The sequence below is a fragment of the Prunus mume genome, linkage group LG7 (assembly GCF_029339155.1).
Source record: "Prunus mume cultivar Tortuosa linkage group LG7, ASM2933915v1, whole genome shotgun sequence".
Lineage (NCBI taxonomy): Eukaryota > Viridiplantae > Streptophyta > Magnoliopsida > Rosales > Rosaceae > Prunus > Prunus mume.
The window spans coordinates 16,146,444-16,174,371 of NC_142704.1; the positions used below are offsets into that span (position 1 = coordinate 16,146,444).

Below are 27,928 nucleotides of genomic sequence, written 5' to 3' on the forward strand. Positions count from 1 at the left end.
ATAACACACATCAAACCCAAATCCTCCAACAAAACCAAACAAAGGAAAGAAAAGAAATATAAAAAAAAAAGCCTCAGTGTGATGAAATTTTTTTCTCTTTCCTGTAGTTGCTGGGGTTCTGTAGTTGTTTGGGTTCTAGGTTCATGGGGGAGGGTAGTGGTCATGGGGAATAGGGGGAGAAGAATTCAGTAGGGAGAGAATTTTTTTATTTTAACATTTTAATCAATTTAAAATTAATGTAAAGACAAATATGCCCTCATTTTTAACGGAAAAGTTGACTGAGATGACAAAAAGGACGATTTTTGAAAGTGGAGGCATAATTAAAGTACCACCATAACAATTTAGCAATATGAGGGACGAAAAGTAAATTTTGGTTTTAGTTCAGGAACCATTGCTACAATTTTGCCAATTTTGCACTTTCCAAACTTAGAAGATGCATTTAGTTCGAATCTCCCTTACCGTATTGATATGGTTAGAAATGTGTCTCTTCACCATTTAGGCTCAATAATATGGTCTCGAGTCTCTATATTTACCCACCATGCATTTACTTGCATTTCGCAAGACCTTAACCATTTTAATAATTTAACGACTCAAGATATGACATGTCAATTTTCAACTTTTGACACCTATTTATTTAATTATCTCCAACTTAATATATATATTGAGTAAATACCACAAAATGTTCCCACACCCGAAAGGTGAGATTAATCCCACTCAGTGGTTCACTTTCCCCGCCACAAAGTGCTTTCAACGGGTTTCAAACTCTTGCCATTAAGGCACCATGTAGCTCGTCAGTTCGAGGTGGCAGTTTGCCAACCGCGCCACACCTTGTGGTTGAGAAAGAAATATATTGAAAACAATGAAGGTTGTATGTGAGGAGGGAAGGGGTGAGTGGGGTGGGGTGGGGTGTGTCATTAGTGGCTGTTGATAAGTTTATGGTTTGTTCTTTATTTTTATTATTATTTTTAATTTATTTAGTGTCAAAAGTTAAAAATTGACATGTCATATCTTGAGTCGTTAGATCATTAGAATGGTTAAGATCTTGTGAAATGCGGGTAAATGCATAGTAGCTAAATGTAGAGGCTTGAGATCCTAAATAATATATATATATGTATATATATAAAGCTAAAGGCAGAGAATGGTGAAACATTCAAAATACCAGAAAATATCATTGGCTAATGCAAACATTAAGAATTAAAATTATTAATTAAATGAGGATAATATGGTAAATTCACACTTTTTCATTTAAAAAAAAATTAAAATTAAAAGAAAAATAAGATAATGAATCCTATTTTTATAGAACACAACACCCATTATCTTTTCTAATTCTAAAATAAATTTTAAATTCGCGTGTGGAGAGGCTAGTATGTAATTATACAAAAAAACAAACAAAAAATTGAAAATTAGGTTTTTCATTTTACTTTTTAGTACATGCGATTGGAGTAGGAGGTTTACACAAATATTAATTGGGTGTCTGAGGGTTTCAAACCTCTACCCACATGGGTGAAGGTGGAAGAGCTCAACCAATTGAGCTATTGACACATGAAAATTAGTTTAATTTTGGGGAAATAACATGTCTTTTCATTTACATAATATCATTCTCTAAATTTTCGTCAGTGATTTAAATCGCGTAAAAGATTGTGATGGGTTTGAAAGAAAGGAGAGGATTAGAACTTTTTAGGAGTGTTTTTCTGTTTGAAATCAATACAATTTCACCAATCTGCACCCGATCATATATAAATTGGATTATGAATTTTCCAATTAAATCCGATCACATTAAAAGTTAAAAAACAATTGAGAGGTAGTGAGAGTAATTTTCTATTTTGTGTTTTTTAATCACTTACTTTCTTGTTAAGAAACAAAAAAAGACAAACCAATGGACATCTCCCTCTACAAAACCTACCCCCATTGAACTTAAGCCCAAAGATCAAAATTGACAAACGATTGAACCAAATTAAATATTGGAAATCAGACAAAGGGATAAATTCAAAATTAGCTTGGTGGAAGAATCTTGTCTTTTCAAGAGAATTACTATTTAAGTTTTAATTAAGTTACTATCAAATCAATTGTAGCAAAAGGGATAAATTACTATTTAAGTTTTAATTAAAAATTAAAGCAGAGATAAGCATGATCTCCCTGAAAAGACGCCTAAATCTGTTACGAAGTACAGCTCATCGAAAACGACGTAGCTTCGAGAGACTTGGACTCGTCAGAGACTTTTCTCTCACTCACTCACTCACTCACTCACTCACTCTGCCACTCAAGAACGAAAAGTTAAAGCAAAGAATTTAATAGTAAAAGCGAAGCAAGGAGACAAAGCACATACCATTTTCTGATTCGCACAGATAGACAGAGAAAAAGCGGAAGCTTCCTTTTGAATTGATTCAGTGGAATTTTCCTCTGCTGCTTTCTCTCTTGCCAAACGGTACACTTTCCATGCCATTAGCTTAATGATTGTGTTGAATTTGGAATTTTAATTTTGCAGTGGCAGTTCCGTTTGATGGAATTTTTTTTTTGTGAATTTTGGCGTGCTGGTATTTGGCAATAGTGACGAAGAGTTTGTTGATTGTTTATGGATTTTCTTTTTAGAAATGCGACTTCAGAAACCGAAACGACGGATCGTCGAAAGCCTTTCTGTTTTCAGTTGCTTTGAATGCTTGTGTGTGTGTGTGCGCGCTTCTTGCATAAGTGAGTGATTGTTGAGCACCATGATAGTTTTATTTTAGTTTAAGAAATGCTTTTTTGGGCAATGAAATTGAAGTTTGTAATTGTGGTGCGGGATTAATTGGAAAGACTGGTATCTGGATATTGAATTTGGGTTGATATCTTGGAAAAGATGGGATTCGGAAAATGCTTAAAAAGAAGCATTGAATGTAGTGGCAGTATAACATTCTAGGATTCTTCTCTTATAGTATGACTATGCAAAGTGTTTATCCAGTGCGGTTGAACATAACCAACGTGGTGAAATGTGCTGTAACTGTAACTAATGCATTTGTACGTAATTAAAACTATATATGTGTTTTAGGAAAGATGTAAATTTAGTCAAGAATTACTCTCAGTCATTGCATTAAGCAGTAGTGTTTTTTATGCGAAGCACTTTGGACTTTAATCAATAGTCAAAGAGTCTTCTTAGTTTTTTTTTTAAATATTTATTTTTTAGTATCTATTATGTACCAAGTAGGGAGTTGGGATACTGAAGGATTACTTAGAAATAACAGAAAAGACAGAAATGGTTTATTTTTTGGGTAAATAAATTCAATGTTTTATAGAAACACTAAAATTAGTTTGTGATTAATGTATGTTGAGAGTCACTGATAGTGTATTGTAAAAGAGACTGGCCAACCATGATCAATATAATTTGAGATATCAATTTCTAAACTATAATCCTATAGGCTTTCTGTTGGTTTGCCCTTAAAAATCTAGACTACAATGGTGACTGGAGTATCATCAGTCCCTTACTTACTCTGCAAGAAGAGTATCCAGTTTCCTATTTACATCAGTTCTTTAGGCTTCAGGGATGGCTCTCTATGGACAAAATAACACACGTCTAGTGTTGTTAGGGGATTCTGCCGAACAGAATTGCTTGTTTCAAACAATGCAATGGCGTGGCAGGTAGATCAGACACAGTGATGCTGTGATTCTGTAGCAGTAAAATATGAAAATACAGATAACAAAGAATAATGATGAGTTACGCAGTAGGGGGGTGAGTGGAAATATAGGTTTCAACATGACAATTGCAATGTAGGTCATATGCACTTTGACCAACTCGGTTTGGACTGGATTATTATCCAATAAACGAGGGAAAAATATATATTTGAAGTTCCCCTCTTTATTTTATTCAATTTTTACATTCCTTGATTCCAAGGTCATATTTAACTTAATGGTCATAGTTGCAGGACAATAGTCAATGTTAATGCACAGTAGAAGTGGCAATGTTCCTGAAGATGATGTGATGAACCTGATGTTCCAGTCAAAAGTGTGCGACTTTACTGCCTCCTGAGGCTGGCTTGAAAAGTTAGATTTATATTCAATCCAGATGCATATGACAGAAACGTTAGTATTCTGTCACTCTGAGTGGTAATGTCTCCTTCACAAATGAAATGGTACCTTTGGTGTTGCATTCTGGCGGGGCATGTTTGGATATCTGCCCTTTCTCTTACTTCAGGGCAGTACAGAAGCACAGCCAATGGTTCAGAAGATTGGTTGCACAATGTCAGCTCAGTTATAATAGAAGGTTTTCAGAGAAGTACCTCAACTTATAAGGTCGCAAAGTTATCATCCCCGTTAAATGATTCTGTATCTTGTGAGGACCTGGAAGGTGTTGGATCATTCAATACTACATGCTTGTTAAACTCAAACTTGAATTTCAGTTCTGATCTTTACATATATGGTACTGGAAACCTGGAGATTCTCCCTCATGTATCAATTGTCTGTCCAATTGAAGGCTGCATGATTACATTTAATATGTCAGGAAATGTTAAAATTGGTCAATTTGCTGCAATAGTTGCTGGTTCTGTAGTTTTTTCTGCTGCCAATCTGACTATGGAATATAATTCTTCTATAAATACAACTTCTTTGGGTGGATTACCGCCTTCTCAAACTAGTGGAACTCCAGTGGGCTATGATGGAGGTGGTGGAGGGCATGGTGGCCGAGGTGCTTCCTGCTTGAAAAATAATCAGTCAAGTTTTTGGGGTGGTGATGTTTATACATGGTCAACATTGTCCGAGCCGTGGAGTTATGGGAGTAAGGGTAGGGGCTTATCTACTAAAATTCCATTTGGAGGGAATGGTGGAGGACGTGTCAAGCTTCAAGTGAAGGATATGCTGTATATGAATGGGTCTGTAACTGCAGAAGGGGGGGATGGTGGGACAACTGGCGGAGGAGGATCTGGTGGAAGTATTTCTGTACATGCTGTAAAGTTGTGAGTACATTCTTTTTAATTTGATATTATGCTTATACTTTCTTTAGGGAGTGGGTGATGTACAAACCAGTTCAGGCGCTTGGTGCCTTTTTTTCCTCAGTGGGAAATGAAAGTTCATATGAAAAATAACACAATGCCAAAAGGAGGACAATAGTTGACCTAGGAAAGAGAAACCAAGAAGCATAAAACAAAGCCACACTCAATAAAAAAATCCAGCCCAATCAAGGTGAATTATACTAAGGGGAACATCATAAAGTGCTTAGAAAAAGACCATAAGTATGACCACATCTCTTCCACCTCTGCCTTCAAAAGTTGTTCTGTTCCCTTACATCCAAATCACCAAATTTGAAAACTCCTCAGCCCCATAATACCTTAGCCCTCTTCCCACCTCCAAAGCCTGCATATCTTTCACTCAACAGGTTGAACACAGCTGAAAATGCTAATCGATTGGCATTCATATAGAGCTACATTAATGCTGAAGAAATTGTTTGTCATATTTATCATACACTTCACCTTCAGTTTAAAGTTATATCAGTTTCCAAATCAATGAGCAGTTCATCAGTAGCTTATGGGATTAACATTCTTTTTCTTATGGTGAATCTTGCTTTTTTTTTCCTTGAGAAAATTGGTGGATAAATAATTGAAACTTTTATGCATTTAATTACTTTGAAGATTGTATTCAAACTAAAAGAACTTCTCTGAGTTTCTTCAATTGCTTGCATTTTGTCCTGTGACATAGGAAGGGATATGGTACCATAAGTGCTGCGGGTGGAAGAGGATGGGGTGGAGGTGGCGGTGGAAGGTTATCACTTGATTGTTACAGCATACAAGAAGATGTAAAAGTCACTGTGCATGGTTTGTACTGATTACACATCTGTATCTAGTAGTTGTAGCAACACTTTTTGAATTTGATATATATTTGGTTCTTATGTTAGAGTCTTAAATATATTTATCTAATGGTTCTTATGTTACATCTGTGTTATGCTGATTATTGCTATATATCTTTTTGAGTCTAATATTATCAGTTCCCATGCACGTAGTATATACACTTATAAATGCAGGTTTACGTTTACATTTTCAACTTATCGATTAATTTTTTTTTTTGTCTGCAGTCTTGTACTATATTTCTTGGAATATGTTTCTTTCTGTTAGAAACATGCCTGTAATTTTACAAAGCTATTCTAGAAAAATGGAGCTTTGAAATTTAATATGGTTTTATTATGTCAGGTGGTTTGAGTATCGGTTGTCCTGGGAATGCTGGAGCTGCTGGCACGTACTTTAATGCAGATTTACTTAGTTTAAGGGTTGGAAATGACAATATCACAACAGAAACTGAAACCCCTTTGCTCGACTTTCCTACCAGCCCGTTATGGTCACATGTTTTTGTGGAGAATAATGCAAAAGTGTTGGTTCCACTTCTTTGGACCCGAGTTCAGGTTGGCAAATTTAGTCTTCTCAAGTAATTAATTATTTTTAATGAGTTGATTTCTATACTTCTGCAAAGAATCTTTTTGCCATGGTTGGACAAATATATTTTGCAAAAAATGTGGCTTCATAACATTTAATTGTGGGATCTCCCCTGTTGTATGGACTTGATTATGGCACCTGTTTTGTCATCTTAAATGCCAATCAGGACACTACTGCATTTCAAATGAAGTTTTCCATTTGTTTCTTTTTTCTTTCCTAGGCATCCTGTGGGAAACTATTTTCTGCATTTCATGTAGCCTTGCTGTTGATAATTTATGAATGTTGAATAGTAATATTCTCTAGGTTTTCAAGGAAGAAAGTAGAGGGAAAAAAATGGATATGTAGAAGAATTTAATGAAATATATTATTGATCAACCAAAGAAGAATCTAACCGCATTCCCGTTACATTGTACTTTTCTGGGAACTTGTTTAGGTATACAAAATGGTGCTGCAATTTTACAGCATCTTTGCAACAACTTAACTAATCGTAAGAATGGCTCCATTCCCTTAACTATGTTACTGTTGACTTCAATGGCCTTTGGGCCTAATATCACCTCTATCTGGATAACAGAGATGAATGGTGAGTTTTAAGGTTTAATATGTATGTGTTGTATGTTTCAGTTATACGAATATGAAAACAAGATATGATAGCATATGGCTGTATGAAAAATCTCTAAATGATAGTGTACAGATACAAAAAGGATACAAGAATTAATTAATGCATTGAAAAGATAACAGTAATATCTATTGATTCCATTCCATTGTTCATGCATCATGCTCACTCTATAGTGTGAGCCCTTGTACATTTATTGATAATAATGCACTTGAATGAAGTTTTTGCCCCAGCTCTTATTTATATTTATGTTTTTTTCCTTGTACCGACCCTTAATTATTGTTGTTATTATTATATTTAAATTACAGACCCTTATTTCTTTAATAATTTTCCAAAAATACTCCTACCTTGTATCCTAGGCGTATCCACATTGTATCAGTCGCATATCGTTACTGTATCCCAAAGTCAAAACTTTCCAAGAAGCCAGCGGATATGTATTTGGAATATCAGGTGTGTATCCAGCCATATCGGGGGTGTATTTGTACCTGATACTCCATATCTAACTTTTTTGGAATATCCGTCCTTCGTAGGTGAGTGTCTAGCTATTGTTGATCAAGTTTGCAAGTAGGAATGAAGTTAGGAAATATTTTCCATTGCTATTATTGACCTTCAATGGCTTTTGGGGCCTAATGTACTTCATCTCAAGATTAAGGATGAAGGGGGAGTTCCGAGGTTCAATCCTACTTAAATGGAAAGGTTGCCTATCTTTTGCACTTGTAGATATTTTACACAAGTTTTAACTTATATTGTAGGAAAATGGTACTTGATCTAAAGTTGAAAGATACTTTTAGGGAGATGGTATAATTTAGGTACCTTTGTGTTTTTCTGGGGACCTCTTTGTGGAGTTGTAGACTTATAGTATTTCCTAAAGCTGCTAGTTGGGTCCATTATCTAAGGCTAAGCTCCTAGCACAGCAGTGCTTCCATGGATGCATAGAGAACTTAAAACTATGGGGAACATTGCTTAATGTGGCCTTGGGGAACTAAAACTATAGGTGTTGATTGAAATTATGCGAAGGGGACAATGGACCTGATTCAATGAAGTCGGACACAGGGTGTGGGGTGTTTAAGACCAAGTTGCAATAGGTATTGAAGAGGTTTTGAAAACACTCGTATTTTGGTGATCTTATACATTGTCCTTTCTAAACATAAAAGTGCTTCATTTTGTAGACATTTAAAATTTGGAACTAAGAACTTGAAAAACAGTCCTTTCTTACTATGGGATATGTTTCTGTCATGTTAGAAGTACTGTGGCACTACCATAGAATTGGTCAAGAAGTAATGGATTTACAAGTATTACATGTTTTATCTTTTTTATTTCTTTAAGTGAATTCCTTCATTTTGTATGCTCTATCCAGAAGATACATGCACTTATTTTTGGTGTGCATCCCCTTTGATTGTGAAGGTGAGAGGCCAAATTAGTCTATACCGTGGGGGCAGCATCATCTTTGGATTGTCCGAGTATCCAATTTCAGAATTTGAGCTTGTTGCTGAAGAACTTCTGATGAGTGATTCCATCATAAAGGCAAGCAGCTATTGGAGCATTTCATTTTCCTTTCTATTTATCAATGTTCTTAGTACAAGCAATTGTCTAGACCCTTGATGCAATCAAGCCAAGGAAGGTGAGACAGAGTCATTGTCTAACTTGTTTGAGCTTGGTTTCATCAAATCTCAATCAAGCTTGAACTGAATAATTATGGATGCGTTTGAACCAAAGCTCAAGTGTCCTGGGAAAGATGAGGATCACACACATACATTTCAAGGCTGAACTCAAGTTCAAACTTTTTTGTGGTTCTTCAAAATTTCACCAACATAAACTTTTTTATGGTACCTAACCAAGAAAGTCAAAAGCAATAGGATTACCCTAGGGATTTCCTCGATGAAGGATCCAACTTCCTCTTGCTAGTCGTAGGTTAAACCCGTTATAGGTGGTTGTTCTACGTTGTTTCATTAGATTTTTCTGTTTGAAATCGGCATATCTTCCTGGAGCTATTGAATAATCATGTTTGCCTGTGGTATAAGCTTACTCAAGAGTGCTATTCATGAACTAATTGAGAGTTTACCATTTGTTCGTTGCTTTTCTTTTTGTTCAAGAATTTAGAACGTATGAGGTGCTACTTTGATATAAAATAACTTGGTGGGTTGGTGCTGTGGGATCTTTGTAGAATTCTAATTCCAGGCTCTGAAGTTTCTGTTGTTTTCTGTAAAGAGTCTAAAAAAGGTATCTTAATATAAATGAAGGTTTTTGGTGCATTTAGAGTTGCTGTCAAGATGTTACTCATGTGGAACTCCAAAATTCAAATAGATGGTGGTGGAAATCCCATTGTTACTGCTTCAGTCCTTGAAGTCAGGAATCTGATTGTTCTGAGGGTATGATGGTCTGAACCTCATCCTTATTTATATTTAGTACTCATTGTATTTTAAACCTTTCGCCTGTTCTTGGTAGTTGAAAAGCGGAGTTGATACATTGTGTTTTGCAGCAAAACTCTGTCATTAGTTCCAATACAAACTTGGGTGTATATGGCCAGGGACTACTGAAGTTGACTGGTCATGGTGATGCAATAAAAGCCCAGAGGCTCTCCTTGTCTCTTTTTTATAACATCACTGTAAGCCTTTGTCTCTCTTGTAGTGTTAGATGTTTTAGCTGTTTTGTTCTGTCATCTTCTTGGCCACTTCTGCTGTATCCTTTTAGTTTTCTTCAATAAAAATTCGTTTCTTTTGAAAAAGAAAATTTATTTCTAATTGCCTCAATGCTGATTTGAAAATAGCAAAAGCTCATAGATTTGAAAAATAAATCCTGTTTGCCCACGGGTTTTTGACAACTACGAAAAAATTATACTTACACATTATTTCTTTGTTGTCATCATTTCATCATCACATCTTATCTACATTATTTCTTTGTTGTCTTCATTTCATCATCACATCTTATCGTTTGTTTTCTGATAGCATTGCATGCCATTTTCAGAACATACAACTACCATAGTGACTCATTCCACTAATGCGTTTAAATTTTTATACAATTCTAAACTACCCGAGAAGTTTTTGTTTATATGTTTTTCTTTTTTTATGAATGGAAACATTTTTATTCAAATTTGTAAGGATCAAAACAAGGGCATTTAGAACACAGATAAAAAGAAAAAACACTAGCCGGTGAAACAGACACAAGACCACTCAACACAGAACTAAACAACCAAACATAAAACAACCCCTTAAGATACTACAGCCAGCAGATTGCGTATAATTGTAGGATAGGGTATATCCTTAAAAGCAAGGGAAGTTGATGCCCAAAGGGCAGCCCAAAACTTCACTCTATCCCATAACTCTACCACTCCCACTCCCTTATAATCCTCGAAGATTCTCCTGTTATGTTCCAGCCATAGGTTCCAAACCACTACCTGCATCAGACTACCCCAGAGAATTTAGCTTTCTTTCCCCTTCCCAAAGCATCAAATCTGATGGAAAAAAGTTCAAATGAGCCTTCCGGTATTACCCACACTGTGTTAACTTCCTTCAGTAGTGTCTCCCACAACTTTAGAGAGAAAGGGCAGTGAAGAAGGAGATAGTCCACGCTCTCCCCTGCCTTATTACATAGAGCACACCAGTGAGGGCTAAGGCACAAATAAGGGCAACGTCTCTGTAGTGTATCACCTGCATTTAGTTTTCCCAACACCGCTTGCCACACAAAAATCTTAACTTTCGAAGGAGTCTTGGCCCTCCAAATTTGAGTGTACGGGGAGAAGATCCCCCCCTCACCATTAATATGAGAACAGAGAGAATGACAGGAGAATAGACAGGAGGGGTCAAGCTTCCATCTTCTCTTATCCAATCTGGAAGTGATCAACCTCACACCCTCCAATAAATCCAACAATCTAGCCGCCTCCGCTATCTCCAATTCATTGAGATTCCTCCTGCAACCAAAATCCCAGCTGAGAGGGAACCCATCTGAGCCCGTAAAAGAGGAAATATTGTGGTTTTGCTTCCTGGACAAATTGAAAAGTCTTGGAAACCAAAAACACCGCCCCGGCTCCAGTCATCCTCCCAAAATCTGACCCTAACTCCACAACCTACCACGAAAACACAGCCTTGAAGAAACAAATTATAGCCACTAGAAATGTCTCTCCAAGGGCTGTGACAAGATCCCCGGGTCGCAGGTTTAGCATCCCACCCATTTGTATCCATTCCATAAATACTTCTGATCACTTTATGCCAAAGAGCACGAGGTTCGTTAGGAAACCGCCACACCCATTTGGCCTGCAAAGCCGCACTGCTAGCCCTCAACGAACCCACCCCTAACCCTCCACAGAATTTTGCCTTACCCACAACCTCCCAACTCACAACGTGGTTTTTTTTTTTTTCCCATCCAAACCTTCCTACAAGAAATCCCTCATAAGCTTCTTGATTCTATTGGCTACTCCAATGGGAATCCTGAAAAGCGACATGTAGTAAATCGAAATACTACACAACACTGCCTGAATCATTGTGAGTCTTCCCCCTTTGGATAAGCAAGCTCTCTTCCATTTTTGTAATCTATTCTCCACCTTTTCCACAACGGGATCCCAAAACTTGATTGCCATGGGGTTCTCGCCTAGGGGAAGACCCAAATACGACATAGGTCAAGCCCCCACTTTGCATCCCCAAGCCCCTGCCAGCTCATTCAACAGCCCATCGTCAAGATTAATGCCAACTAGAGAACATTTCGATTTGTTGATTTGCATACTCAACACAAAACAGAACAATTCCAGAATCTGAAGGAGATTATTCCAATACTCCTTTATCCTCTGAAAAAAATGGTATCGTCAGCGAACTGAAGGTGGGATACCTCCACCATCTCGTGCCCCGGAGAAAGTCCATGAAACTGATTAGCATCTTGAGCTTTCTCCATAATTCTGCTTAACACATCTATCACCAAAGTGAACAGGAAAGGGGAGAGCGGGTCTCCTTGTCTCAAACCCCTTGAGGCACTAAAGTTACCCCTTGGTCTTCCATTAATCATCACAGAAAAATTAGCCGTCTCGAGGCATCCACGAATCCAGCTTCTCCACCTGTCCCCAAAGCCTTTCCTAATCATAACCTCATCAACAAATCTCCATTCCACATGATCGTAGGCTTTCTCAACGTCAATTTTGAACACATTCCAGACTTGTTAAGCCTTTGACTTTCCTCCTCCACCTCATTGGCAATCAAGGCCGCATCCAAAATTTGCCTACCCTACACAAAAGCACCTTGATAACTAGATATAGTGCTGCCCAAAACTTCCCGCAATCTAGAAGCCAAAACTTTCGACACCATTTTGTACAAACTTGTCACCAGGCTGATAGGCCAGAAATCACTAACTTTAATGGATTCCTTCTTTTTGGGAATGAGGCAAATAAACGTCTCATTTGTGATTGCATTGATTATGCCACAATTGAGGAAGTCCACCACGACTTTCATAAGATCATCCTTCACAATATCCCAGCAAAACTGAAAAAGAAGCATGGAAAACCCATATGGACCTAGCGATTTATCTGCCCCACAGTCAAAAACCGCCCTTTTAACCTCCTCTTCAAAGGGTCTTTCTAGCCATTCAGCCTCCTCAACACTAATTGCATTCCAATTCAGACCTTCCAAGCACCATCCCGCCTCTGCGTTATTGCTATATAGATTTTTTGAAGAAGTTATTGATCTCCAGTTCTATTTCCCCTTCACTGACAACCACACCAGAGTCCTCTACTTCCAGCTTCTAAATAAAATTCCTTTTCCTTCTGCTGCTTGCTATACGATGAAAAACTTGGTGTTGCTATCCCCATCTCTTGCCCACTGAATTTTCTCCCTTTGTCTCCACTTCACCTCTTCTTTGTGAACTAAATCACTCACCATAAGGTATAAATCTTCCCTTTCTTTTCTCAGAATATTATCTAACCCACCCTGCCCTTCCATCAAATCAAGAGCAACAATTCTAGCCTCTGCCTCTTTCTTTGCAGAGACCAAATCCCCAAATACTTCTTTATTCTAGTCCTTCATTTTCTGTTTGAGTCCTCAGCCTTCTAGAGAACTTGTAGCCCTCCCCCTGTTAATCTAATCTTCCCCCCACCATTGTTTGAATTTCTTCTTAAATTCCGGGTGTTCTAGCCACATATTTTCAAAATGAACAGGGCCAGGACCCCATTTCAAATTAGTGGTGTCCAACTGAATGGGACAGTGCTCAGAAGTAACTCTTACCAACGCCATATGTTTAACATGGGGGAAAGAATCTTCCCAAGCTTCAGAAAAAGAGGAATCTATCAAGTCTTTTGCACACTGCGTTTTCTCTAAAATTAGACCATGTAAAGGAAGCATTCAAGAGATTTGGGTCTCGCATATTTGTATCATCGATAAAATCATTGAAATTCTTCATACTACTTGTCATCCTATGATGCAGAATGCATATTATTAGTTTTCCTTATTCTACTTGGATTAGTTTTCCTATTATTAGTTCTCCTAACTCTTAAAAGGTTCCTTCTTGGTAAAGGATTTCTTATTAGCTAATTTGCTTTCCTATTTCTTAAAGATTCCTTCTTGTTAAAGGATCTCTTATTAGTTCATTTGCTTTCCTATTTCTTAAAGATTACTTTTCCTTGTCCTAGGCTAAAAAGGGTTTTGTCTCTATAAATAGAGCTGTTTGTAATCTTTTAAGGCAGACTTGATTAATGATAAACTTCCTTACTTTAAACTCTCTGATTCCTTCCCTTTCCCTTCGTCTCTTCGATCTCTAATTCTTCTCTTCGATCCCTTATTTCTTCCCTGCTCTCTTGCTCTAGTGTTTACTCTAAACCTAAAGGCTATTTACTCTAAACCCACGGGCTGTTCTACATCAATTGGTAATCAGAGCCTTCCCTCACTTTCGTTTGCGTTTTCTCTCTACCATGGCACCCCAAACCGTGGCCAGCCTTGCAGAACAATTTCATGCGTTCCGCGACAAAGTTTCTGACGATATCGCTGGCATGGAAACCCAACTCTCCAAACTCAGCGTTGACTTCAAAGACGAGTTGGTACAGGCTCACACACATCGTGCGCAGACGGACCTTGCCATCACCAAACTCCAAGACTCCGTTCAGTTGCTTATCAATCACTTTCGGGCTGGACGTGCTGACCCTTCTACCTCCGCAGTGCTCTCAAGTTCATCTACGCCAACACCAACGAGTGGCCTTCTGCCCAATCCACCGGTGGATCAAAAACTCAAAGCTGTGCCATACGGCATGTCGCATGGCTCACCTGGGCTCGCTTGATGCGCCCAAGGCTCAATTGGAGCCCTCTTTTCTTCTCGGGTCTCGCCACCGCCCCATTATACCCAACATACAACGGGCCCTCCTCCCGTGACTACTCAGGCTCATACCATGCCGCCCGTTCCACATGATCAAGCCACTCATCGCCATTTTGACAACGATGTCATCCGCCACATCAAGCCTACCGCTCCTACTTTTGATGGTCGTGGGGATCCTACGATGTTTCTTGATTGGGTTCAAGCCATGGAAGATTACTTTGCCTGGTACGACTTGACAGATGCTCATAAACTTCGCATTGGTAAGATGACGCTACAAGGAGCCGCTAGACAATATTGGAATTCTGTGGAAGCAAAACTCTACCAATTTGGACAGCCACCTGTGACTCTTTGGGACGAGATGAAATTAAAGCTTCGCGAACAATATCTTCCCACCTTTTATCGCCATCAATTGTATGACCAATTATGGACCCTTTCACAAGGAAGTTTGACCGTTACTGAATTCCATGCTCGTTTTGTTGAACACCAGATACGTGCGGGGATTCGTGAAGAACCCGACATCACTGTGTCTCGCTTTATCCATGGTCTTCGTGATGATATCAAACGTGAAGTTCGGCGGTTCCGTCCGCATACTTTGGAAGATGCATATTGCCACGCATTGGAAGCTGAAACCTTTTTGCGTCCCACAACGTAGATATACAGGCATCTTGGGCACTCTTCCACTCCTACTCCAAACCGTAGTACTCCTAGCTCTAAATATGGCGTCTCCGCCCACTCCGCTCCTACGATACCCGCAATGTAAAAAGGACCATCCCATCCACGGCCGCTCACATCGAATGTTATCGTTGCCATGCTAAGGGCCACATCGCCTCTCGTTGTCCCCACAGAACTTTAACCCTTGGCTCCCTCAATGAGGACTCTTGTGAGGACGAATATGTGGAGCCCCTTGAACCTGTTTATGACCCGAACTTGACAATTGTTATGAGGAGGAGGCGTTTCACCAACTGAGTGTTATGCGTTGTATTTATTCAGCACCTACATCTCCACCTCCTGATTCATGGAAGCGCACAAGTATCTTTCAAACTTATGTCCCTTGCGGTAACAGTAGATGCCAACTAGTTATTGATGGGAAGTACGTTGAATGTTATTTCTAAAACTGCGATCGCCTTCAACTTTTGGTCGAGCCACACCCCATCCTTTTCATGTTGGCTGGGTAGATAAAACCAGGTTACCTGTTACCGAAAGATGTCTTGTTCCTCTCCAATTGGGTACTTGTCATGAGCAACTTTATTGTGATATCCTACCCATGAGTGTTGCACATGTGCTACTAGGCCGGCCTTGGCTTTATGACCACCATGTGAAAAGTTGCGGCAGGGAGAACACCTATACTTTTCAACATGAGGGAAAGAACATAACACTAAAGCCTTCCAATCCGGCCATCAAACCAACTAAAGATGTTCAACCAACACTGTCACCTAAAGAGAAGGCTTATAAGCATCGGTTGAGTATTTTATCACCTGTAGACTTTGCCCATGAACTGCAAGACACTGGCGTGGTCTTTGCTCTCTTGCTTAAACCGGCATCCGATTGCACCCCCACTCCACTTGTCGAAACCATACAACAACTCCTCACCAAATTCTCTGATATCATACCCGATGACTTACTGGATGACTTACCGCCAGAAGAGAGATTCAATGCCATTGACCTTGTTCCTGGTTCGCAAATTCCTAATCTTCCCCATTATCGTATGAATCCACCCGAACGAGCGAATTGAATCGACAAATTCGGGATTGCTGCTAAGGGCTTCATTCGTCATAGTTTAAGTCCTTGTGCTGTTCCAGTTCTCCTTACCCCTAAAAAGATGGCTCCTGCGAATGTGTGTGGATAGTCGTGCCGTAAATAAAATTACAGCTTAAGTATCGTTTCTCCATACCGCGACTTGAGGATATGTTGGATGACTTGGCTGGTTCCCAATGGTTTTCTAAGATAGATCTTCGCAGTGGCTACCATCAGATCCGCATTCGGGAAGGAGATGAGTGGAAAACCGCGTTTAAAACCCCTGATGGCTTATATGAGTGGCTTGTTATGCCCTTTGGCATGTCCAATGCACCCAGCACGTTCATGAGGGTGATGACTCATGTGTTACGACCTTATATTGGTAAATTTCTGGTAGTTTATTTCGATGACATACTTATATACAGCCACTCTCATGAGGAACATCTTCAACATCTTAGGACGATATTCCTTACTTTACGAAAGGAAAAACTTTATGCCAACTTAAAAAAATGTTCGTTTCTTCAACCACAAGTTTTATTCTTGGGGTTCAATATTTCGGGTTAGTACAGATCCCGCCAAGGTGGAGGCTATTACATCGGTTGGCCAACACCCACGACTACAGAGGCACGCAGCTTTTCATGGTCTTGCCTCTTTTTATCGACGCTTTATTCCGTGGTTCAGACTATTATGGCACCAATAACTCGATTGTATGAAACAAGGTGCTTTTCTTTGGACCTCTGCGGCTGCCAAGGCCTTTACAATTTTGAAGCAGAAGATGACGCAAGCACCTGTTCTTCGACATCCTGATTTGACTAAAGTCTTTGAAGTCGCATGTGACGCTTCCGGAGTTGGGATTGGTGGTGTGCTTAGCCAAGAAGGACATCCCATAGCATACTTTAGTGAGAAACTTAATGAAGCAAAGCAGCGTTATTCTACTTATGATAAGGAGTTTTATGCTGTGGTACAAGCACTTCGGTATTGGCAATATTACCTACTGCCGAACGAATTTGTGTTGTATTCAGATCATCAAGCTTTGAAATATCTGCACTCTCAACGCACCATTAGCAGTCGACATGTTAAGTGGTCCGAATATCTCCAGATCTTTACATTTGTTTTACGACACCGTCCAGGCATTGACAATAAGGCAGCCGATGCCCTTAGTCGCATGGCTAGTATTTTGCACACAATGACAGTTCAGGTAACCGGGTTTGATCGTATTAAGACTGAGTATTCGTCTTGTCCAGATTTTGGGATTATTTTTCATGAAGTTTCCAATGGTAACCGTCGCGAATATGTGGACTTTATTATGAGGGATGGGTTCCTATTTCGAGGAACACAATTATGTATTCCCCGTACATCTCTCCGTGAATTCCTTGTTTGGGAACTACATGGTGGCGGCCTCGCAGGACATTTTGGCAAAGACAAGACTATTGCCTTGGTGGAAGATCGTTTCTATTGGCCGTCGTTAAAACGTGATGTTGCTCATCTCATTTCCCAATGTCGTACATGCCAGCTAGCTAAAGCTCGCAAACGTAACACAGGTTTATATACCCCTTTGCCGATACCTCATGCCCCATGGAAGGATCTTAGTATGGATTTCGTGCTTGGCTTACCTAAGACTAGTCGTGGCTATGACTCTATTTTTGTCGTAGTTGATCGTTTCTCCAAAATGGCACATTTTCTGCCTTGTGCTAAAAATACTGATGCTTCTTATGTGGCCAAGTTATTCTTTAAGGAAGTAGTCCGTTTGCATGGGCTCCCCGTCTCCATTATTTCTGATCGCGACGTCAAATTTGTTAGTTATTTTTGGAAGACTTTGTGGAAGCTCTTCGGTACTACTTTGAAGTTTTCTTCTGCTTTCCATCCCCAAACAGATGGTCAAACTGAGGTGGTTAATCGCAGTCTTGGTGATTTACTCCGCTGTTTAGTTGGGGATAAACCTGGTAATTGGGATCTTTTATTGCCTGTGGCTGAGTTTGCTTATAACAACTCGCTTAATCAAGTACCGTAAGAGTCCTTTTGAGGTTGTTCATGGGTTTTCTCCCCGATCACCTGTTGATTTAGTTGCTCTTCCTGTGGCTGCCCGCGCATCAGATTCTGCTACGTCATTTGCTGAACATATTAGGCAACTACATGATGATGTCCGTAGGCAGATATCCATGCACACCGACACTTATAAACTAGCAGCCAATGTTCATCGTCGTCAACAAGAGTTTCAGGAAGGGGATTTTGTTATGGTGCGTATTTGTCCTGAGCGTTTTCCTAAGCAATCTTTTAAGAAGCTTCATGCTCGTTCGATGGGTCCTTATCGTATCATTAGAAAGCTTGGCTCCAACGCTTACTTGCTTGAGTTGCCTGCAGATATGCATATAAGTCCCATTTTCAATGTTTCTGATTTAACTCCTTATCGGGGAACCTTTTCTCCACCTATTTCTATGGATGCTGCTCAGGGTTCCGCTCCTTCTATGGTGCCGCGCTTCCTGCTACTAGTTCTGCCATTACAGATCAGATTGAGGACGCTTGGATCATGAAGTTGTGGCCTCGCTCTATCGGAGGTTCTACCTTATCTGGTTCGTTGGGTTGGAAGACCTGCATCGAGGATACTTGGATTACTGAAGCTGAATTTCGCCGTTGGATCCCACTCTTCTGCACAATTATCAGGATGCTCTTCATGATCTTGATTTGGCTGCATCCCGTCCTCCCATCATCCATACTTACAAACGTCGTCGTCATCCTTAGTCTTGGTTTACTCGCCGGTGTCGAGTTCTTTTTCGATGGGGGAGAATGATGCAGAATGCATATTATTAGTTTTCCTTATTCTACTTGGATTAGTTTTCCTATTATTAGTTCTCCTAACTCTTAAAAGGTTCCTTCTTGGTAAAGGATTTCTTATTAGCTAATTTGCTTTCCTATTTCTTAAAGATTCCTTCTTGTTAAAGGATCTCTTATTAGTTCATTTGCTTTCCTATTTCTTAAAGATTACTTTTCCTTGTCCTAGGCTAAAAAGGGTTTTGTCTCTATAAATAGAGCTGTTTGTAATCTTTTAAGGCAGACTTGATTAATGATAAACTTCCTTACTTTAAACTCTCTGATTCCTTCCCTTTCCCTTCGTCTCTTCGATCTCTAATTCTTCTCTTCGATCCCTTATTTCTTCCCTGCTCTCTTGCTCTAGTGTTTACTCTAAACCTAAAGGCTATTTACTCTAAACCCACGGGCTGTTCTACATCATCCTACCTCCGTTAGATTTCTCAAATACAAATCTAACCACGTTAAAATCCCCCCCCAATACACCATTTGTTATCACACAAGCTGAACAACCCAGCTAATTCCTTTCAAAATCTACTTCTATCCCTAGGATGACAAGGGCCATAAATACCTGATAGCCACCAATCCCCCCTAGAAACATCCAGAATTCTTATAGAAACAGAGAATCCCCCAATTTCATAGTCAGAAATGGAGGTAGTTTGAGAATTCCACATCACCACAATCCCACCAGACCTACCCCTTGAAGGGGCATACACCCACTCTTTGAATCTAGACCCCCAAACACAAGCTGCAAGTCTTCTATCAAAAACTTCTTTCTTAGTCTCTTGCAAAATAACAATATTTGAATTTACACGTAACAACTGCTCCTTCACCACCACCCTTTTCCTTTTGCTCCCGAGACCTCTCACATTCCAAGATATGATCTTCAGTAATTTGGCCTCCCTCTTAAGCAAAGTAGACTGCACACTATCCACTTCCGATTCGACCCTAGTCAAACTCTGTTTCCCCTTCTTGCCAAATTCACCATTTGATCGGCTAGATTTCGAGAGGCACCCAAGTGATAACTGCTTCCTAATGGGAACCATCGTGAGATTCAGCTTGGCCATAATCCGGGAATGTTTCTCCTCACCCAACCTTTTTCTTCTGCTGTAACTCACTAATTTAGTTTCTTTAGTTGTCTCTCCCACCATCCCCTCACCGTCGTCCCCCTCAATGTCTTGTGAATTCAAAGGCACAGCATCGCCGCCCCCTTCCTTACCTGGCAGCCTATCGTTGCCGTCATCGTTGCCTCCTGCACAATTTTTATTCTCCAGCCCACCATGACCTTGAAAACAATCCCATCAGTCCACCCAGTGAGAATTCTAGTGACAGACCCGTCGTCGCATTCAATTACATCAATTGTCTCCTCCACCTCAGATGGGAGGTCGTCCTCAGTCCCAACTGAAGCGATTGATCTGCCATCCACAGAAAGGCATGGTTAATCCCTCTGTCTCGCTTCAGCCACATTAGCAAACTCCCCTCCGTGTCCAGGTCGCACATCCTGAGTGAAGGAGATGCACTGTTTTCTAGATGGAGTCCTCCTTCCACATAAAGAATAGAACTTGGATCTAAATCTGGTTTCATGTTGAGCAGGTCCAGCCCAACTCCGATTACCCTGAAAGTTTGGTATTGGGTCACGATTACCTCCAGGCCCAGAGTTAGATAAGGGTTGAATTGCAGGATTGGGCTTAGAAATAGTTTCCGAAACAGGCCCAATTTTTGGGTCTGATTTAATAGCCCATGCGCAGGATTTTTTAACAACCAACTTGGTTGACCTTCTGACGAAATCTTCTGGAAATTGACGAAGCTCTGTACTTGGCTCCAGCTGTGGAGCCTGCGACCCAGATAATCTTCCGATCCCACAAATCCCACTTCCGCATTCCAATGTTTTAGCTGCCAAACTACAGAGATCCTTCTCGGTACCTTCGAAGTTCCGCTTCTCAATGTGATTGCCCCTTTCCCCCTCCACGTGGGGTGAAAAAATATCCCCAGACAGTCACTGTCACTTGGTTCCACTGGTTTCCAGCCGCCCGCTATTTTAGGTGGAGGAAGCCGAGAGTTGGTGGGCCTAATCGCAGGAGATAAAGGTCTGATCTTCACAAAATAGCTCTCTGATTCTTCATTGATAATCACAATCTCGGGAAGAAATTCGACGTGATTTTTCCTGGTTTTGATTCTTGCTTCGAACATATACTTGAAGTTTTCTGTCCTCCCCCCCACATTCATTCCCTATACGTTCGAAGAAGTATTTTCTCCGCCAGTGCATAGGGAGACCAGAGACCCCAATCCAGCCTCCATAGCTAACAATTTTAGGGATATTATTTTCCAGACCACGTTCCCAACTATATAAAAGTATGTCTGTTTGTCCCTCCATCGCCAGCTTACCAGTGCTTCTAACTCTCATAGCCTCCGCTTTACTTTAACAGACGAAGAAGGCCCTGTTAATCTGGTATGGAAATAGTTCAACATCTTTATCTAACCAGCTTGTTAGGGCCATCCTGATATCACTCCAAGATTGATGTAGAACTTGCCTCTGACAGGCCACTACCCAACTCCAGTTCGAATTCCCAACCGTAGTGTTGTTCTTAGTAACCGTCCTTTCTGGCCCATTCTCACTTTCTACCGCCTCCTTGTAAGTTTTGCCCATTCTCACTTTCTACCTCTGCCACTCGAAGCAGGACAATCAGCTTCGGCCGATGGGTTGACCCTGTTCGAGTTGATTCTCCCTGTCAATATGACCTCTAAGTTTTCTTTCATTAAAGCCCATCCAAAGTTGTTTCAACCCTGAGGAACAACCATAGACCTAACTACTCCATGTACGCACTTCGTCAGTCGCATATGAAGACCCTTTCCATTATTAAGCTTTTCCACCCACACTTGATAAGAATCTCCCTTGTACTGTCGGAAAAATCTCTGTTCTTAATTTTCCAAAAGCTTCTGCAGCTCTCTGACCAGCCAGTTCACACATCTAAGCTCAAGAGAAACATGGAACACACGTGCTCTAACCTTCTCTGTAATCAGGATTGATCCTCCATAGGAGAGGTCATCAACCTTGATTCTGAATTCCTTTGCTTCAATATTAAAAAACCTGGGCAAATGTCTCACACTCACCGCTCCCCCTCCTCTCTCTCTCTCTCTCTCTCTCTCTCATGGTTTGAACGACACCCCCTATCCTATGTTCAAGCTGTTTGTTTGTTTATATTATATTTTTTGGAATGTGACATTTCGGCTATCAGTAACTATTGTATGTTTCTTTCTGGTGGCTCAGTTTTTTTCCTTTAATTCTGGCCAAAATGGATCTATTTGTAACCTATTCTGCTGTTACTTTGCTCTGCATTTCCTTTTTATGGTAGTGAAACTGTAGAATTCCATTTGGACAAACTGCTTTACAAGTTTTCATACTTCTTACAACAGGTTGGTGCTGGTTCTTTACTTCAGGCTCCGTTGGATGATGATGCTAGCAGAAACGTGTGAGTATGAAGTTTAGGGTCTTGTTCCTCTGTGCATGTGTTTTCTTCCCTGAGAATTTTTTTTGACTTTTTTGACTTTTTTTTTTTTTTTGTGTGAATTCAATTTTGTAGGGTAACAAAATCCCTTTGTGAGAGTCAAGCATGTCCATTGGATTTGATTACTCCACCGGATGATTGCCATGTTAATTATACACTCTCCTTTTCACTTCAAGTAAGATTAAGAATTTTATTAGAGATTTATGGAGAGATGCTAAAGCATATTGGAACAGAATACCTGCTTTATTGTAATTTTAATTATTTTCTTAAGCATGATTTATTTTTAATGTGTAAGGTACGAAGTCTTTATTTTATGTATGCTGTAGACTTCTAGTAAATTTTGTTTTTGTTTTTCTCTTTTGTCAAATTAGACTTCTAGTCAATTAGATAGCAATCATAGAAAATTAGTTTCTACTTGGAATCTAACCTTCCTGTTGGCTTATTTTATTAGTATGTTAAGTTTCATGGGTTCATAATCTAAATTATAAGGTTATCTTGTGTGGCTTTTCCAAATTGTATACAGTTGGATAACCTGCAAGAGCTATTCCATTTCAATTTTTCTTTTTTCTTTTGATAATGAGAAAGCAGGAGACTGGTCCAAGTTTGCCTGGACTTCCATTTCTGGTCTGGATGCTGATCATGAGTTTTACCACTACCAAAACTTTCTTTTATGTTGGTTTCTTTCTTCAATTTGTGGCTTCAACTCTTGATTGAAATCAACTCTTTCTGACCGGTTGATTACCCATAGAAGTATCAACTTGTGGGTTCACCGTTTTTGTTGTTCAAAGTATATTTGTGTTTCACATTTTGCAGATTTGTCGTGTTGAGGACCTTCTTGTTGATGGTGTCGTGAAGGGAAGTGTAATTCACATCCACAGGGCGAGGACTATTATTGTAGATAATAATGGCCTGATCACTGCATCAGAACTAGGTAAAGGAGGTTATTCTAGAGCTAAGATGTGAAATGTTTTACGCATTTGATTAAATCAAAACCATCTATTTTCAGGTTGCAGTAAAGGTATTGGAAGTGGAAACTTTTCAAATGGAGCTGGTAGTGGTGCTGGACACGGGGGAAGAGGGGGCTCTGGATACTTTAATGGAAGGGTGTGCAATGGTGGTAATGAATATGGCAATGCTGATCTCCCATGTGAATTGGGGAGTGGAGCTGAGGGTCCCAGTCCGTCATATGGGAATGTGGTTGGAGGGGGAATGATTGGTAAGTTTTCGAACATATGAAAAATTGTTGGCACACATCTATGGCTTAAATTTTGAGAATAGTGGTAAACCAGCAAACTTTTTCATAGTGTCATGAAATCTTGACTTCAACTCACTGCTATTGCAACCTCCCAACACAGGCCGAACTTCACATGTTGGGCTCAGGTGTTGTGGAAAGATGCCTATATGTGAGGGGAGTGTTAGAATATAAAATTATTGTTGGCCCACAATGCAGCACTTAAGTTTTTGGCAATAGTAGTAAACCAGCAAACTTTGAAACTCAGCAATTTCAAAACCACCCTTTATTCTTGCACTGGAAAAAGAAAAAGGAAGACAGTTGTTTTAGAAACCAGTAACTACGGGAAATATTCAACTCCAATAATAAAAGTCTTGTACAGGTAAGCATAACCTTATTAAACTTTCTAAGTTGCTTAATATAAAAACGTCAAATTTATGCTCTTCCAGAACCCCCCTTTAGTGGGAACAATGTTTTCTAGTGACATGCAATTGGGTGTTGTACTGCTGATGAACAAAAACCAAGTGCTGATGACAAAAACCAAGTGGCTGCAACTATGAATTACTAATTTAAATATATTTGACATTATACTTGGGTCATACTTACACCCAATTTCATGCTGGTTAGTGATGGGATCCATCCAGTGGCCACTCTTAAAGCTTGATGTCTTTGGAACATTGAGTGCTGAGGGTCAAAGCTTTCATAAAGCAGCTAGAAATGGTATTGGTACTTTGATTGGCGGACTTGGTGGAGGTTCAGGTGGGACAATCCTTATTTTCCTTCAAGAGCTTGGATTACTTGCACAGAATTCATCTTTATCTGTTGCTGGGGGCAAAGGCGGTCCTCTTGGCGGAGGTGGGGGTGGGGGTGGAAGAGTTCATTTTCATTGGTCTAAGATAGATTTTGAGGATGAATATGTTCCGGTTGCTAGTATAAGTGGCTCCATTAACAGCAGGTATGATTTGGTGTCTTTATAATTTTCATAAATCTAAGATTGTGCTGCTATCAGTTCTTTGAATATCCTTTTTGGATATGGGGGAATCAACACATTAAAGATGCGTTTTCCAGCTTTTTGGTCAAATATATTTGTAAAACATTTTCTTGATACACTGTCACTTCCTTACCCAATTGTTGTGCATGATTTTGAATGCCAGATGCTCTGGGGACTTTCATAAAATGCAGAAACTCCTTATACAATTGCAATAAAGAGAATACTTTCCTCAGAGAGGCTTATTCAACCATTCAATCACGTTACTGATTTTCATAATAATTAAACGTAAAAAAGTTTGTCTGATATTGTAGTTTCTCAGTTTTTTATTTCCATCATTACCCTTGGTCATGGGAATTAAATGGCCAAGAGTATGCATTGAATTTGACATGTACCTGGTTTTCTGTTCTGAAGAATATCACTAGCACCTTAGCTATTACTATCAATTTGATTAGGTTGCTAATTACTAATGGTAACAGTCTGAGTTTACCAAAACAAATAGAGTGCCCTTTCTACCACTGCTTTGACACGAACTTGCTAGCATAAAAGAAGAGTTTACATTACCTATTTGACCAAGGAACTTTCCCTGGTGGGGGCATGATGATACAAGATAGAACACGAGTATCAAATAGAGTGACAATCTTTCTCCCAAGCAGAAAATAAAAGTAAATTACCGAATTTATTATAAATTAAAAATAAAAAATAAAAAGAAGAAAATAATTCTGATCAAACATAGTATTTTAGTTGATTAAGCATTTATAGAATGATAGTCTTTATGATGAAAGAGAAGATCATGTTGACATCTGCTTTTAGGTTTCAATCGGATATTCTGTCTACATGATTCTGATGGGGTTATTGCACATGATAGTTCATGCCTTCCATTTCTTATGAAATTGGCATATCATACCTCATCCCCATATTTGCTAACAAGTTGTTTCTAGATTTGAATTGTTTTCTTAGCAAATCCTTTACCTCGAGAGCTTGAAATTGTCACAAAAGTATGGATATTCTCATTATCCCATCTTCAGAAGAATAACTTATTATAAATAATCAAAAACTTTTTACCGAAAAACCCATCATTTGGTTGTCCTCTTAATCTATACTAAAAATATCTGCAAACTTGCTTTTATTTTTTAATTTTCAAATGTTATCTTTTAAGTTTTTGTCAGACTACATACAGACTGTTCTTTTAAGCCTACTGGGATAAGTATGGTTGAGTGTAGAATTTTCATCTTGCAACAAATGTTACTTGAATAGTTTTTTCTTTTATTTTCTTAATAAGCCATAGTATGAAAAGAACTCAATAATGGAAATTTAATTTCTTGCTGATCTCTGTTAGTGGAGGTGCTGGGGATGATGGAGGTCGTCATGGAAGCGATGGAACTATCACTGGGAAAAAATGCCCAAAGGGCCTTTATGGAACCTTCTGCAAGGTAATTTTCATTTGGTATTTCATAGTGGAATATGTCTCTTTTCTAGTATAAATGGTTGTGGTATCAAACATAGAAACCTGTGCACGTTCACGCTACCCTTTATTTCAATATATGCATCAGTTTGTGGTGTAAAATGGTTGTGTCAGCCATTTAAGTTAGGCCCAATATGCTTGTTTCATGCCATGCTTCAATTGGTCTCACTGTGCTTTGAAACCACCTCTGTGAGTTTCTGTTTTTGTTGCTTAATTCCGGTTTAGTATAAAGTTTTCTTTATGGAGGGAATTTTGCTTTCCAACCTCACTAAACTGGCCTGAGCCGAACCGGTCAGATTGGACCAGCGTGCTACCTTTGTGTGGGTTTGATGGAGTCAATATCTGTTTAACTCATCAAAGTTGGTTGGCATTGTCAATATCTGAACCAATAGGACTCACTTAAAGAATATTTGGGTTTTGCATTTCTCCTATCTTGAACCTTGGACCTCAAAAAACACCCACATCCTATGTGCCACTATGTCTGTGTGTACAAAGAAATTCAAAGAAACCACTACTGACAGACAGGACAAACAGAGGGGTCTTTTTCTTGACTTCAGGCTTGACTTCTTCTTGGACTCCTTTCCTATACTATTGGCTCTGACAGACAGGACAAACAGAGGGGTCTTTTTCTTGACTTCAGGCTTGACTTCTTCTTGGACTCCTTTCCTATACTATTGGCCCCTGCCCTTCCAGTTTGAAGTCAGTCAAGACATCATTAAGGAATTGATTGAACCCTTGGATGGAGTTGGGCCGGGCGCCCATGTTACTGAACATTTCTTATATCCAAGAATTTCATTATTGATTGAATTGGGTTCCATGCAAGTCTAAATCCTTCTTCCTATCTTTCCGTCCACCAAAGTGGTGCTGGCCAAAACACTTGAGGGGAAGCCACTTAGAGTCTTTGCAACATAAACAGCAGGGTCTTTTTCTTGACCTCAGGCTTGCCCTTCTTCTTGGACTCCTTTCCTATACTATTGGCCCCTGCCCTTCCAGTTTGAAGTCAGTCAAGACATCATTAAGGAATTGATTGAACCCTTGGACGGAGTTGGGCTGGGCGTCCATGTTGCAGAACATTTCTTATATCCAAGAATTTCATTATTGATTGAATTGGGTTCCATGCAAGTCTAAATCCTTCTTCCTATCTTTCCATCCACCAAAGTGGTGCTGGCCAAAACACTTGAGGGGAAGCCACTTAGAGTCTTTGCAACATGAACAGATTCTCATTTTAAAAGGTTATCCTGTTATTATTAATATCCTGTTTGATCATTGTGAGGTATATCTGCTATATCTGTTTTCGTTTTCTCTCTTTTTTAAGTTTTTTGAGAATTGCGTTCTGTTACAGGAATGCCCTGTTGGCACATTCAAAAATGTTGATGGTTCTGATGCGCATCTTTGTATTCCTTGTTCTGTTGATCTTCTTCCAAGTCGTGCTGAGTTCATCTATGTGCGAGGTATTTTGATGAACATATTTTAGCTTTTATGTTTGATTCTCTCTCTCTCTCTCTCTCTCTCTCTCTCTCTCTCTGTGTTCCCAAATTTAGTTTTTTGTTTTATTTTAATATTTGCTCTCATCTCACGAAAAGGTGCACACTTGCTGTAGGCGGGGTGACTCAGCCATCATGTCCCTATAAATGTGTATCTGACAATTATAGGATGCCAAAATGCTACACACCTCTCGAGGAGCTTTTGTATACTTTCGGGGGCCCCTGGCCTTTTGCAATTTTATTGTCATGCGTTTTGGTGGTTCTGGCTTTGTTACTAAGGACTTTGAGAATCAAATTGGTTGGTTCATGTTCATATCACAGGGCTGGTTCAATTGAACAGCACAGTCATCAATTCCCGTGTCTTCTTTCCCTATCTGAGGTATACAACAAGTATTCCTTTATTTCAAATTATGCTTCCACAGCTATGATTTG

At 39.5% G+C, this 27,928-nt stretch overlaps 2 protein-coding genes and 1 pseudogene across 8 annotated transcripts in view; 2 read left to right on the forward strand and 1 right to left on the reverse strand.

Annotated features, from left to right (window-relative positions):
• The first annotated feature begins 2,255 nt into the window (after positions 1-2,255).
• LOC103328882 (MraZ) overlaps positions 2,256-27,928 on the forward strand; it is a 31,414-nt gene continuing 5,741 nt past the window's right edge. The window contains exons 1-15 of one of the 7 annotated variants that reach the window (XR_016121880.1): positions 2,256-2,425; positions 3,897-4,922; positions 5,662-5,777; positions 6,150-6,358; positions 8,407-8,526; positions 9,243-9,371; positions 9,482-9,607; positions 22,237-22,292; positions 22,404-22,503; positions 23,142-23,259; positions 23,335-23,544; positions 24,187-24,514; positions 25,887-25,980; positions 27,355-27,463; positions 27,613-27,875. Coding sequence is in view for 6 of the 7 variants with exons in the window: in XM_089041054.1 (XP_088897180.1) it covers positions 4,081-4,922; positions 5,662-5,777; positions 6,150-6,358; positions 8,407-8,526; positions 9,243-9,371; positions 9,482-9,607; positions 22,237-22,292; positions 22,404-22,503; positions 23,142-23,259; positions 23,335-23,544; positions 24,187-24,514; positions 25,887-25,980; positions 27,355-27,463; positions 27,613-27,875 (2,820 nt within the window). In the remaining variant the exon portion in view is untranslated. Of the gene's footprint in view, positions 2,426-3,890; positions 4,923-5,661; positions 5,778-6,149; positions 6,359-8,406; positions 8,527-9,242; positions 9,372-9,481; positions 9,608-22,236; positions 22,293-22,403; positions 22,504-23,141; positions 23,260-23,334; positions 23,545-24,186; positions 24,515-25,886; positions 25,981-27,354; positions 27,464-27,612; positions 27,876-27,928 lie in introns of all 7 variants that reach the window. The other 6 variants (XM_089041054.1, XM_089041053.1, XM_089041050.1 and 3 more) reach the window with 6 other exon arrangements.
• LOC148915597 (uncharacterized) lies at positions 10,134-13,211 on the reverse strand. Its single transcript, XM_089041170.1, is given in 5 exon segments — positions 10,134-11,009; positions 11,012-11,402; positions 11,821-12,107; positions 12,224-12,636; positions 13,075-13,211. Coding segments are annotated over 5 exon segments (1,836 nt in total). The 3' UTR covers positions 10,134-10,401.
• On the forward strand, positions 11,350-16,581 carry LOC148915598 (uncharacterized; annotated as a pseudogene).